Source organism: Nilaparvata lugens, chromosome 1 (genome assembly GCF_014356525.2).
Source record: "Nilaparvata lugens isolate BPH chromosome 1, ASM1435652v1, whole genome shotgun sequence".
In the NCBI taxonomy this organism is placed as follows: Eukaryota; Metazoa; Arthropoda; class Insecta; order Hemiptera; family Delphacidae; genus Nilaparvata; species Nilaparvata lugens.
In genome coordinates, this window is record NC_052504.1 from 26,124,462 (window position 1) to 26,139,943 (window position 15,482).

Here is a 15,482-nt window from a genome sequence, read left to right on the forward strand (position 1 = left end):
ACAGAGGGGTGGGTAGTCTGTTCATATGCTTATATAGGGGCTGTGTTTCATTTAACGTTATCTTGGACATTCATCACTAAACTATTACAGTTCTCAATTTACTACTTTTATCGTTATTGCAACTCCCAATAGTCAATTATACTTCTAATACTATATAATATTTTTCACACTTCACCGTTCAATACTATTTAAAACTCATCTAAAATAATCTAGCACTTTTTCCATCGTCTCCTCAATTTCTTATTTTTTCTTTCTCGTTTCTCTTCTTGATCTTATATTTATAATGATTACTTGAATATTGTTGTTTGCGATGATAATTATTATTCTTTTCTATTCTTCTTCTCCTTCTTCTTCGTCTTCTTCTTCTTCTTTTTCTTCTTTTTCTTCTTCTTCTTTTTCTTCTTCTTCTTCTTCTTCTTCTCTTCTTCTTCTTCTTCTTCTTCTTCTTCTTCTTCTTCTTCTCTTTCTTTTTCTTTTCTTCTTTTTCTTTTTTCCTTGATTAATTCAAGATCACAATGCGATGTTCTATTTCTTATTCTATAGTTCAGTTTCATAAGTTCTTCGCAATTTGTGCACATTCCTTCTTTCTCTTCTTTTCTTCCCTATTATTATCATTATTTTCCCTGTGATTTTTCCACTAGCTATCCAGCATGTTCAAATGTTTATTTCTCTTTCTATATCTATTTATCTTTCTACCTTTTCTCTTTCTATCTGATTACCTTCTACTAATATCCTGTCACAAAGTGAATTTTTGTGACGGATAGAGAGCCGTCGTCCAGCGTAATTTAGCGAATTTATTTTATTTTAGAATAGGAATAGGATCGACTGCCTGATATATTTTGTTAGATTCGTAGTAGTGTATGCATTATCACCATCGCCGTCAACCCCTTTAAATCATCAGCAGCGGATTCATCTAACCAGATATTTCCAGATCTTGTTTACCACTCGGCTACCGAGTTGAGTCGGTATCGCTCTTCATGAAATTTCTGGAATAGAAATATTGTTACCGGCCTAATCTACTATATGAATCAGCAGTATTGTCATCATTTGCTGCACCCTTAGCATCAGGAGCAGCTGAGTCAAAACCCCGTCACATGACCAGTGGCGTGATCGTCTTTTCAGACTCTCATTGGTCAGGAAGCTCTTTTCCCCCGGCCTCCTAATTTTCAGCGACCCGGTGCAGCTCCAAGAAGACCTGAGAGAAAGCAGTTGTTCGGTGAACGGGTTCGTGTACGGCTGCGTTCCGAGCGGCCCTTCTAATAGTGGTGTAATAGAGGGTTAATATTCTATTCCGTATTTTTGTGAATGGAATATTGTATGTCGAATTGCCGACTGTATTTGAAGATAGAGCTTCCTGAGGGATTTTCTTTCTTGTGGGTTATTTTTCCTAAATTCGTATCACTGGGGGTGAACGAATTATCCTTGGTTTTGAAGCCTGTAAGGGATCTCAAGTTTGTGTTACAAATAGTTGAGTGCGGAATTTAGCTAGGCTCTTAAAGCGGATTATTTTTGAGTACTTAATTTATAAGTCTCGACTCTGTCGCTTCACGACGTTTTTAATTATAATACGGGAAGTGGGAATCGGTTCGCTATTCTCCGCATCAGTATCCACGTCATTTCAGGTAATTGTATGTCAGGACTGGTAGTCCGTATATTTTTCCTTCTCTGTAGTAAGGTGGCCTTTAGTTTAAAGAGTAATTTTTCTCCATTGAATTTTTATTCTTGTAGGGAAATCCCTGTCCTTTTTAAGAATAGTTTTTCTCAATTAATTTTTATTCTTGTGGGAAAATCCCTGTTCCTTTTGAGAATAGTTTTCTCGATTAATTTTTATCCTTGTAGAGAGAATATTATCATTTATGGTAAATTTTCCTTGCTTAGTTTTTATACTATAGAGTGGCCCTGTATTTTAAATTCGCTTAGCAGTTTCTGACTTGCTGTAATTCCAAGTAGGAAAAGTCCAATCCTTTTCCTAGAGAACTCAGGTGCAGCTTGAGTTCGTCCTTGTCAAAGTTTCTAGACTGCGACGTCCATTCTCTTTCTTTCTCTTCACTTTCCCTATTCTAAAATCCTTCTAGCTCTCAGGTACAGCTTGAGGACTTCCTCGCCGAAGTTTCTAGACTGCGGCATCCTTTCTCTTTCTTTCTCTTAATTCTTCCTGTGTTAAAATCCTTCCTGGTCTCAGTTTCAGATTCGAGATCGTCCTAGTCGCGGGTTTTCAGACCCGCGAATCCTTTCTAAAATTCTTAGAAACCTGTCTTCTTTAATAGCAAATATTATTTGCTGGTTTTCCCTGTGGAAAATTCACGAATTTTCCCGTGATCTCAGTTGCAAATTAGAGATCGATCTTGTGGTACTGGCAATTACTTGGAAAAGTCTATTGAAATCTTTTCCTGAATTAGGGGTCTCTGACTCGATATTTTCCTTGTGGAAAATCCTGGAAAAATCCTTTCCTACCCTGACAACGACAGACTGTTGTCTTCCCGATATTATTCTACAGACTGTGTCTGTGAAAAATCTTTTCTATCCTCTCATAATAGTCGACATACTGACTATTAATTTAAAAGCGTTTCGGACGATTGAGAGTGATTCCCATACCCTTAAGGGCAGTTACAGACTGGCCCTTAATAACCGGCGCGCAGTCATCAGACTAGTGCGGAAATCCTGTTTAGCAGTTCCAGAATTGCTGAAAATCCTTTCGCAGCTGCAGGCTCGCGATTCAGAAATCCTACACCTGAAACCTTATCCTCTAAATTTTAATTGCCACTTAATTGAAATTGATATACTGTATTTAGCTAGCAGGTCCAGCTTGCTGAGCGTCAATTCGCAGTTGGTTCAGATTGCGTACTACCTTTATAAATAGAATTATTGGTAGGGATCTGATAGTCAGATCCGTCTCCTTGTATAGGGTTATCTTAATCTCCCTTAACACCCACCCTGTATTCCAAGGGACGAGGGCCGAATCGGCCAGCAACGGCACGGGCAAACACTCTTCCCCTGAAAGTAAAAATCTCGCGAAAGAAGCAGAGGGTAAAGAATCAGGATAGAGGGAGAAGTGTAGGTCCAGTATCTCCACCAGTCAATACGGTCACCGACCCCGACCCATACCCGGCTGTAGCTAGTCCGCGTTGTAGCAATACTTCGCAATTATTAGTAAAACTAGAGGGTGGAATAGGTCATGCTAATAATCCATATATTATATTATAATATCCATATAATATTCGATTCTTTCCCACATTATATCATACTATTCCTCTACAATTTTATGCGAATATTATTCATTATCAGTTGTATTATGTATCTTTCCTCTATTGATAACTTTCTTCAAAGATTTTTCGTGTTTCTGCTGGCTTCTTCTTCTCTTTTTCAGTTTTTACTGGATCCCATTTCGCTCTATCTCCACCATGTACACGATCTTCCACTACTGGATTTCATCTCTCTCTGTCTCCACTTGGACTCGATCTTCCACTACTGGATTCCTTCTCGCTCTACCTCCACTTGGACCCGATTCTTCCACTACTGGATACCTACTCGCTCTATCTCCACTTGGACCAGATCTCCCACTACCAGTTCTTTCTCAATCTTATTGTGACCGAGACTCCACACATCTACATCTTATTGTGTTTAGTGAATTTTTGAACTAGTGCTTTAAATAGTGAAGGGAGCCGAACTGTCAAGGCATACTGAATGCACTCGAATCAAGAGACTTTTTCATTTAGGTTAAGTTTTATCAGTTTCATCCCCATTTCCCCCGTCATGTGTCGTTCTGAGGTCGGTTCTCGATTGGTCTGCTGCTTCCATGATGCCTCTCACTGACACGTCAGCTCGCTCGCCCTCAAGTAGGTATGATTATTTCAATAATAGTAATAATGACGCAGGTATGTTTCTAGCAAATGAGCTCCACTCTTTCAAAAAACTTTTCAAGGCTGCTCACCTTAACGTACAATCCCTCAGCTGCCACATTGATGAACTCAGAGCAATCTTCCGTTTTCAGGACTTCAATATAATCGGAATTTCCGAATCATTTTTGAAGCCTAGTATTTCATCAATTTTGTTGCATTGCCTGGATATAATCTTTTCCGGAATGATAGATTAAATAAAGCTTGTGGGGGTGTAGCAATTTATGTGAAAGATGGTATCAAAACAAAAGTTTTAATCACATCTAAACAAGAGTATTGTTCCAGACCTGAGTTTATGCTACTTGAATTATCCTTATCTAGTAATGATAAATTACTCGTTGGTATCTGTTATCGCCCACCAAAAATAGGTCATTTTACAGATTTCGAAAATGCCTTGCTTTCTCTTATGCCTTGTTATAACCGTATACTAGTTATGGGGGATATGAACACCGACTTGAACATGACGAATCGTAACTTTGACTACTTTCAACTGACTACAATTTTCCAATGCCTAAACATGACTATTTTACCCCTCGATCCAACTCATCATACTAATGAATCAGACACACTCATTGACCTTCTCATTGTTAGTGATCCCATGAGGTTGTTCAAGCAGGCCAAATCTCAGTCCCAGCTATTTCTAGACATGATTTGATCTACTGTGTACTTTCCCATAAGATACCCAAGCCAGAACAGAAAATTATCACTTATAGAGACTTCAAAAACTTTGATGAAGCCGCCTTCCTGACTGATGTGGCTCAGACTCCATGGCATCAAATTGAAGCATTACCCTCAGTTGATGACATGGTCAAGACTTTCGAGAATTGGACTTTGACTTTGTATGACAACATGCACCTTATGTGACAAGGAGGATTAATAGAAAACGACGAGTACCGTGGATGACTGAAGACATACTAAGATGATGGGACGTAGAGACAAAGCACATAGAAAATTTAAAAAGACATTTGACTTGGACAGTTTGATAGAGTATAGGAGCCTTAGAAATAGGGTTAAACAGAATTACGGAACTCAAAGATTAGGTACTTGAATTCGTTTATGACAAACAATAGACAAGACTCTAAATCACTTTGGCAGGGAATAAAAGAATTCGGGCTTGGCAAACAGAAATCGAATCCACAAATTGACTTACCATTGAATAATATAAATGACTATTTCGTTTCACACTCTAACCAACGCGACGAATTGTCATTGCTAATCATATAGATGATCTTGAAGAGCAGGTTACAAACTTAGATTTACCAATCACTGATCAATTTCATTTCCATCCAATCTCAGAAGAAGACACTTTCAGAGCAATTCAACGTATTCATAGTAATGCTATGGTGTAGACAAAATTCCTATTAAATTTATCAAGAAGATGTTATTTGCTGTTTTACCAACCATTACATACATTTTCAACAAGTCACTTGAAGAAGGCATTTTCCCTGAAAACTGGAAGTTTGCTCTGGTTCGCCCTCTAAATAAAGTTCCATCACCCAATAAAGTTGAGGATTTTAGACCAATCAGTATTTTACCTGCATTGTCCAAAGTGCTAGAAAGACTCATTCATGCTCAAGTTGTAAAATTTCTAGACAACAATAGTAAGCTTCATAACTTTCAATCAGGCTTTAGAAAATTCCATTCAACTGAGACAGCTCTGCTTCGTGTCACTGATGATATAAGGTCAGCTATGGACCAAAGAAAATGCACCATCCTCACCCTATTTGATTTTTCTAAAGCATTCGATACTGTTGATCATACAGTCCTTCTGAATAAGTTGGCTATTCTTGGTTTCAGTCACAACTCGTTAGTTTGGTTTAAATCCTATCTATTAGGTAGGAAACAATGTGTATCTGTCGGTGACAAAAAGTCAACTTGGAAAAACGTTATGCATGGAGTACCACAAGGTTCAATTTTAGGCCCTCTCCTCTTCACTTTGTATGCTAATGACCTTTCTTCCATTATCAAATTCTCCAGTTTCCATACTTATGCAGACGACCTTCAAATCTATTTAAGCTGTCCCATAACAAAAATTAATGAAACAGTTGGAATAATGAATCAGGATATCAATTCGATAGTGGAATGGACAAAGAAAAATGGCCTTAAGCTTAATCCCATCAAAACACAACCTATTATAATTGGATATTCTCGTCTTATAAACAATATTGACCTTGAATCGATTCACAAAATTAGTGTAGACGGTAATGACATTCCTTACTGTAGCTCAGTTAAAAATTTAGGCATTATTATGAATAATACTCTTGACTGGTCAGAACAAGTGAACAAAACTTGTAAAAAGGTATTCTCAGCCATGCATGCATTGAAGAAAATGCACGATATCCTCCCTAGAAACATTAAATTATTATTGGTTCAATCTCTCATCTTCCCACATTTAATGTATTGTAATTCTGTTCTTAATGATATGCAAGTCACTCTGAATGATAAACTACAGCGTTGCCAAAATTATTGTCTACGTTTCGTCTACTCTCTCCAACGCCATGATCATATCACCCCAGCCCACATTGCTAGTTCAACATTGAAGCTTCCCGATCAGAGGCTTTTTCGAATAGTCAAGCTTGTTAGAGATATCTTGAAATACGGTAATCCGAACTATTTTAAAGATGATTTCAAATTTGTCTCTGAAGGTAGGAGGATAGATGCTTCACATACTAGAACCGGAGAAAGTACTTTAAGGATACCCAATCATCGAACTACTATTTTCACAAAATCCTTCTTAGTCAGTGCCTGTCGTGCATGGAATACACTTCCTGTTTCTATCAGGTCTATCGAGAGCCGAGCGAGCTTCAACCTGACTTTAAAAAAACATATTTTGGAACAAATGACTGAAACTGTCCGCCCTAGAACGATCACATGACAACCATCCCTCACCCATTCCACCAATATAACCTTTAAACCATGTTATAGAACGAATTGTATATATATATATATATATATATTATATAAACTCATGTTATTTCAATTATCCACTGCATACTGCTGTATATTACTGAAATTTGATAACCCTGATCTACTTTCAGCCTACTTCATTTTATTAATCAATTATTTGATCTTATCTACCTATATAATTATTTTACTTTATCAATTTTTGTTTTTTTTTCTCTTCAATATTCATATTGATTAAAACTTTTACAATATTTCCATTAATAAATAAATCCTTAGTTTAATAACGAAATTAACGTTTTGGTAGAGAGTTAGTGGGGAGGATATTTTTAATATTCTTCCCAAGAATGGACATTGATATGTCCAAAGCTCCGCCAATTTATGTAGATGCATAACAATATGATTATTATCTATAGTTATTATATTACAAATTGCTTTTTCATATCATATACAGTTCAATAGTTATTTTCTTAGTCTATATTATGTAAATTCATCTATAACTTTGCTGTATTGTAAGCTATTGTATATAAGTGTATAAGCCAGTATATATTGTAATCTACATAAATAAAGTACTCAATCAATCAATCAATCAATCAATCGCACTTAGGAATTCTGCATCAAATGAGTAATTCATAGGAAAGTAGATTCTCATTCATTGTAGCTCATGATGAGGCATCACAATTAAAATAATAATTGTGAACCCAAGTGTCTTCTTGATTGGAAGAGGTTAATATTTATGTATTGTGAATTTCATGGATGGCTGTAAGTTTCATATTCGTGTCACTTGAATTATTAAATATGAATTTTAGAACTCAATAAACTTCATAGGAAAAATATTATTGGTTGGTTGTATTATTGGTTAGATATTTGTTTTAATGAATTTAACGTAATATGGAATACTGCTGAGAGCCTAGTTAGACACTTCGGACACAGCCAAAACATAATTCTATTGAAAATGACATAGGTATGGTACTCTCTCCCTTATAAGCTCATAAATATTTTGCTGGCTGGTTCTGGGATGATAAATGGTGATATGACTGTGTTAAAAGTTATTGATTACATTTCCTCATATTTTTTGACGACTCTTGGACATGTCCCTTGGTACTCATATGCGAATGCTGTAACAGGCTGATGTAACTACGATTTTACGGTTCAAAATGGACAACTTTACGATCATAGCAAGAAATTCTCTCTTACATCCTTCTCTTATATTCTCACTCGAAATTAACCTGTGTTATGTGATCGAGAACAGGAAATTGAATTCGAAAATTACTCCCTGAAGTATCTGAAGCGGAATTAAGAACCCTGACCTTTAGGTATCTTCAGTTTGCAGCTAAAAAATGAGTTATTCAGGTCCAGGTATTCTCCCTGGAATTTTATGAGTGAAAATTTCAAAATATTGGAATTATATTGGTTTTCAGTGTTGAAATTAACATTGCTTCTTGAATCTGTTGTTGAGAAATCTCCAGAAATTAAACCATAATTGTAAAATCAAGTTTCAAATATCTGGTTATCGCTTTAAACATTCAACCAAAATGAATGTATTATACAAACATCTTACAAAGAATTGAGAAGAGATGACTCAGTCGAGGTATATTAGATATTTCACTTGACATATTCCGTTCAGGAGAGCTGGGAGTTGATTTCTATCTTCATCTGATCACAATACTAATTTGTCATGAAAAATAATACGAGTACATTATTGGACTGTACATCGCGCAGGAATTCATAAACATTGAAGTACTGGTACTTGAATTCTTCAATGGATGATTTCTGCTCTTCAAATAGATTTAGTTAGAAATTCCGACACTGAGAAAATACATGGTCAGACATACAGGGAATTTTCGACTATATCACGATATCTGAATCACATAACCAATATCACATTGACGAGTAATATCAAAGATCTTGATAGCATAATTCCTGTTCTGGACAAGTATTTCAATAAAATAATAAGGGAATAAGAAAAGAATGATATAATGAAGAAGAGATTGAATCCCACAAGTAAGTACACACTGTCCATCCTGAATGCTGTTCAATGTGTTGCCTATTCAAGCTTCTGAAGGTGCATCAAACAATGTGATTTGTATAAATTTGATATATAAGTGCAGATTATTTACAACGATTTCGCTCTTTATAATATGATAAATCCGCTCCCTGTTAAGCTAAGTTCGCTTGTTTGAATAGTAATCTATCTCTGAAAAAGTGGAGTGAAACTTTCTGCCAAGTTCTTTATTCATGGCTCTCTCTCCATGTGTTTGCATATTCACATCTGTTGTTCTGCTCCACTTCCTGCACTGTGCAGACCTTCCACTGAATCCATTGCCATCAGAATTTTCCGACATACTTTGAACGATGGAAAGGCGAAGTTAGCGAAACTTGTGGCGCCAGATCGACGGCTCGTCAGACCAAAGACAAACAAACTTGCTTTACACGAGCTGGCATATTTAAGTGCGTTGGCAGCCCTCTTACTCACTGGTTACCACAATGGGTTCTCCTTCAGTGGCCCACACAATGTTTGTTGGACTGTGATGAAGGAAAGCCTGAATCTGCATGCATATGGAAACCTAATGGTATGCACATGAGAAGTGTCTCAAGGCTCATGTAAACTATAGTTCACGCCCAGCTCCTATAAGTAATGATTTTTGACACTATACAAAAAGTGTGTATTTACTCGACACATACTATACTTGTGTGGCCGTAGTCGAGTGGATCAGATGCTGGCTTTATGATTCAGAGGCCCGGGTTCGAATCCCAGCCCGGGCAAGATATTTATCTCGGGCCACTCCCGTGTTTCGGATGGACACGTTAACCGTCGGTCCCGGCTGCCTAAAAATCAGTCGTTAGGTCATGTCAGAGGCCCTGAAATTGATCAGTTGCGACCTGAAAACTCTGACATCAGACCTGAGCCAGCCAGGTCACTCGACATTATTATATTATTATTACTATACTTGTAACATAGACTATATATTTCAACGTCTGGAAGCATTATTTATTGATTACTCAAGCAAATGATAAAAACATTTAGTTTCACAAGCATAGTCCAAATGTTTATTTAGTCTATGATTGTATGTATCCTATACTTCGTTGGCAGAATTAATGATTTCATAGATTTACAACCATGGAGCACAAGTGGAAAGATTCAAGGTAGAATACATGTATTCTAGGTACATTGGAGAGATTGTTCATAGAGAGAATAATTATCTGTCTTGTAAAAAAGATTTTTCTATTCTTGAAGTGCATAACCAAGTCTATCAATAAACTCAAAAACTATTGATAATGGATGAATTATTGTTTATTGAAAAAGGTTAAAATATTCTATATTTTTATAAATTTCTTTGATTTCTGAATTTCATAAGCATTCACTTAATCAGCTTTACAGGAATTTTTGTATGTTCAAAGTCTCCAAGTATTTAGAATTGGGATCCGTTGTAACAGAAACGAGAACGCCGGAATAACTCTTCATAAGACCTGATTCCCCCGAATGCACTGCAAATTATTGAATATTGCAATATCAAGAAATTTAATGTAAGATGACAAGTGATTGAAAAGATGACATTCTTCGCCAGTAACGGAGCTTAAAATCAACTGAAAGCCTAAATTATTACTATTTATTGACACATACTTGGCGCAGTAGGCGTTCAGAGTTGATTTGGCCTAAAGTCCATTAGAGTTCACTCGCAAATAACTGACAAAATGATAATTATCAAAATTATCAAGTTATTTCAGGCACTTCAATATTTACACGCCCACTGACATTACGAGTAAATATTTCACTTCATACAAAGTTATCTGTGAAATTGATGATAACAAAGTTTCTGCAACTGTAGCATCTGTTTTTGTTCTTCAGTCCTTATGAAAATTCATTCTACATTCTACATTCGTTCAAACCCATTAAATTCCAGTAGAAATTCGTATATTCATAGAAATGATATTGCACATTTCCATAGCCTTAATAAAATTGAGTTGAATGAATGTGAATGAAATATAAGGCTTGATGATTTTTAAATGGCTATAATGAGTATTTTTAGAGGATATTTTGCAATGATGGAAATCACTCACTTTTTTTAACAAGTTCAATGAAAAGTAATCCTGTTGAAGTGATGTATGTATTTGAGTATGCATAATAGTTACCTGATGACTTTGTCAGTAACATGTAATTTTTCACATCAATAAAAACATTTTAAATTTTGATTTTTTTTTAATTTGATCTTTATGCTCTTCACCTGCATGATTGAGATAGAAAGAAAAAAATGATATGTCAGAATATTAATGGTAGGCTAAAGAAGAATAAGTTCATGGGAGAAGACTGGGCCTCAATTACTTCAGTATGGTATTTCCATCCAAATAAGTTTCACTCATTATGAAGTACAGGTAGGCTATTTCAATTTCAATATCGTATTATAGAAATTTTACTCAAAGCCGAAACTCATTAGTCCATTAATTCCTATATTGTTCTTTGTTTTAATTATTCGGCTATGAGTTTTTCTGCTCAACGGTCATAAACTTATTGGGTCAGGCACAAATTGAGTAGGAACCAGGCAAGGGTCCTCACTTTGCATAGAAAACTCATTTATCACAAATGCAAGAACTTGTTGAACCTGAACTTCTGAACTTTGGAAATATTTCAACGTCAAGAATCCCATGAAAAGCAGCTCTTAGAACTCCGAAAGCACTTTATGGAACAGCGTCACCTGTTTTTGCTATTCTATTTATAATTTTGGAAGCTCTTACTACAATATAATGTGATACTATGAACACCCAATCACTCCTCTATTAAAAGAGCCAAAAGCAACAATATCGTTTTCCTCCGCTCAATTTATTTTAGTTTCTCGTAGTTTTGTGTGAATCTCAAAACGACATCATTCTAATATGCAGAGCTTGTTGAATAACATTAACATTAACTTCCTATGAAAATCATGATAACTAAAATGATCGAAGAAATCGGATTGAAGAAGGAGCCTAGAGGTTGCTTTAAGGAATACATGAATTTTAAAATACCGTTATTGGTTTATTTTGGAAAATAATTATACTGGCATATACAATACTGTCATAATACAATTAGCATGAAAAAGTGACAGAAAGAATGCTTGGATATACAAGGATGCTGGAGATTAGATAATATTAACTCAGAGAGGTACTAATGTGAAAGTATGATATCCAGCAATTCCATCTGGAGCGATAGTAGAATAGAGCAATGGAAGATATTTTTAAATCATTGAATACTAGTTATGAGTTCAATTTCTTTATATTTGTCTCTTCTTAATGAATTCAATTTTCTATCTTGTATTTTTTAGCATAATGATAAAATGTTCTTATTATTTATACAAGAATTTCCTATTGCTTTATCTCTTCCTCTTATCATGATAGAAATCGGTAATCATGTGACGTTCTTTTCCCTGAAGCAGTAGATCATTTTGCTTCATTATATTATTATCATTCAGCCTATATGAGATTCTGTGAACAAATGCCTTCTATAACTTTTTTGATATAGCCATTAATCAACTAGGAAGATAAAATATGAAACATATTGACTAATAATTTCAATTATTACCTGTAAATAATCAACGGAAACTTCCATTGAAGAGATGTTGCAGTTCTATTCAGTCGCTGACTAGGAGATCAAACCACACGTGGGGAGGAAAGGAGGTATCCAGGTATCCTCATCACAAGTCAGAGCACACTTATGTACAAAAACCACTTCTACTGAACAACTATCTCTAAGAACTAAATTAACAACTTTTTCTTCCATGGAGAAAAGTTCATTATCCAGCATGAAAGTTAGACGTGCATGGTATTAACGAACTTGACGTTTCCAGTGAGTTTTCCTTTGACACTTGTCTACTTATCCTACTGGAGGTTCTTGAGTAAATCTACATGTTTATCAACTTGTTGCTTTGATCTTTGAAGAAGTAAGGTCCCAATCAAAGCCATCAAAGGAGTGAACCGAATTACAATGCGGGACTTACATGTGTGTCTTATTTATAAATTTGAGGCCATTGGCTTGAATATCGATTGTAGAGAATATCAATAGATCGAGACGACTGATGGAGCGGAGGTGCGTAGCGGGAATCAGCTGACCGAGCGCATAGTCTACTGAGGCGAGCGTCAGCGTCGGTCTTGGAGCGTCCGAGAGACTTGGAGAAGGGGTGGAGTGCGCCCTGGCGCATGCCCCGGGGACAGTTGCCCGTGAGCGCAAGACGCCGTTAAATTACCGTTCATTTAAGCCCCTGTACCACCCGCCACCTAGATCTCCTCTAGCTGTTGTCACCACAAACTCTCTCGAAATCTGTAAACCTGGCCGCCGCTATAATCTATGGATAAGGTAATAACCGAAATACCCTCTCGTAGCGTACATGACTTTATCCTGTGTACAAAACGCAAACAACCTCCCACATGATACTAGCAGCAGCGGTGATCAGGCTGCGTCGCTCTTTAGCTTGAGCCCACTTCAGGCTGTTTTTACAAGCAAGACCGCTCTCGTTTCATGCCACAACATTGTCATCCACTTCGAAAATGATACCTAGCTTGATCTGAGTTCTTAAATTCCTAATCAATCACTTTTAATATAGATGTACAATACAATGCTGAATCATATATGAAAACCTGCAAATCACATCATATTCAACCCAAATTGCACATTCTAGTCATAGTAATATTATTATCTCATCTCTATTAGAAGAGAAATTAACTCAAACTAAAAATGAACTATAAGCAATCATTATATAGTGTATATGACTGAAAAATTATTGTTTACAACGTTTTCTAAATTTATAACAGGGATACACACCTCAGGGTGTGGGAGGGGCCCAACCCACCTCTCGTAAGCACCCCTACTAATGAACAAAACCAGCTAAAGTCATGTTAACTTATGCCTAAGCAACTGCTGAACTTCTATTCACAGCAAAAATAATTATTTCAACTCAATTCCAAGTAAAAATTAATTTGAAGTTTCAAGTATTCAAGAAGAAATATCCGAGACATTTTACCCAGAAAGTTGTTTCTATCTTCACCCACCTCTGGCTGAACCCTAACACTGTCTTGAGAATTTTAAATTTTAATGGTAGAAATATAATGATGATTATGATTACTTTGGAAGTGCAAAGATAATATTCCATGATCACTTGACATCCTTCCAATCACATGCTCGCTATTACAAAATTCAGATCAAAGTTAGTAGAATTCACATAAATATTAAAACATAATAAATGTGTATTAGAATATATGAGTAGCAGTCATCCAGTTTGTAAACTGAACTGACTGTACGTTAATCTAAATAATCATGTCAAATCACTGGTACACACTTTCACTCGATAGTAAAATGAGTATCACTCTAAGTTGATCTCTCCCTTTCAATCATGTAACTTCATCCTTCATATCGCTCAACTGTTTTATAATCAACTCGACCCTACTCCCAAGTCATGGATCTTAACAACAATGCCTATCATCAAAAAATGTCGCTCTTTCCGATTTTCCTTATTTTCTCGCAATTCTAGTAAAATTATCTTTGAAGAATGATTGATAATCATTACTATAAATGGCAGTGATAATTAATGGCTCGAGCATACGTTCCCTTGATATTGCTATTATTCTTTTACACATGTTTCCTTTCTCATTTGTGATCTAGATGATGTCGTTGTGTATTGGCTAGGAAGCGTAGCGCTGAGAAGAATATGATCGTTGTAACAAATAGGACTAGCATTTCCATCTATTTTGAATGTAGCGCTGTCAGGCGCAGGCCAACTGCTTTGTTCCAAGTCGCTCTCACTCAGTTTGGGCTCTTTGGAAACGCTGATGATGCTGGAACATCGATTAGCCAAGTTGGGAGGGAGCAGTCTCAACTTTGGTCATCGGTCGCGTTTGATGTGCGTCATCCTGTACTACGACTGCGACAAACTACCAACAATCAAACAAACTTCCCATGTGCAAAGAAGGAGATCGATCTACGAGCGATTCACTTGCACTAAAGGCAATCTGAATCAATGTTCCACAGACAAACTATAAATTCTATTGAGAAACTCATAGCTCATAGAATACGATAATATTGTAAGTAATGAGACAGTTACTTCTGAAAGTATTGAAGGAAATAAGAAGTAATGTAAAAGTAATATAAGTAATGTAGAGTAGAAGTAACTTGAGAAAATTACTGAATAACATCAAACTTCATCGAGAATCCAATTAACAACTATTTTGAAGACTATTTCAGTGCAGGAACCATGGAAACGATTATTGAAGGAATGGAATAAATGGATAGTACTCCTTCATATTTTTCCTTCATTGAATGGTCGATTGTATTTTCAAATTTAGAATGACCATGCACCTTTCAACTTTTATTGGAGCCGCCAGTATATTTGGCCGCTAATACAATTCGAAAGAAATACTGGTCTCACTGCACAAACCGGTTACAAGGCTGACAAATAATTTTTGAATAGTAGCGCTCATCGAATTTCCATCTTGCTGTTTACCCTGTTGTCAATATTTGCAGTAGCAGAAGTCTTCGGGGTGAATTACAGCATTTAATTTGGATTTCCGTTTAATAATAATGATAATAAGAAATGGTATATTTGGAATTTTGAAATCACGTGAAATTTATCAAATATAGATTTACCCGCTACGTGAATTATCAAACCTATTCTGCTCAGTAGAAATTAAAAAGCGTTTTGTAAATTGAAATTCAGCAGTGAA

The 15,482-nt window shown here is 36.0% G+C and overlaps 1 protein-coding gene across 1 annotated transcript in view; it reads right to left on the reverse strand.

The window, feature by feature from the left end:
- The window catches only part of LOC111054437 (dopamine receptor 1), a 309,889-nt gene extending 296,992 nt beyond the window's left edge, over positions 1 to 12,897 (reverse strand). Inside the window, exon 1 of the mRNA XM_039423614.1 lies at positions 12,352 to 12,897. Coding sequence (XP_039279548.1) covers positions 12,352 to 12,378 — 27 coding nt within the window. The 5' untranslated portion in view covers positions 12,379 to 12,897. The remainder of the gene's footprint in view (positions 1 to 12,351) is intronic.
- Between the last annotated feature and the right edge of the window lie 2,585 nt (positions 12,898 to 15,482).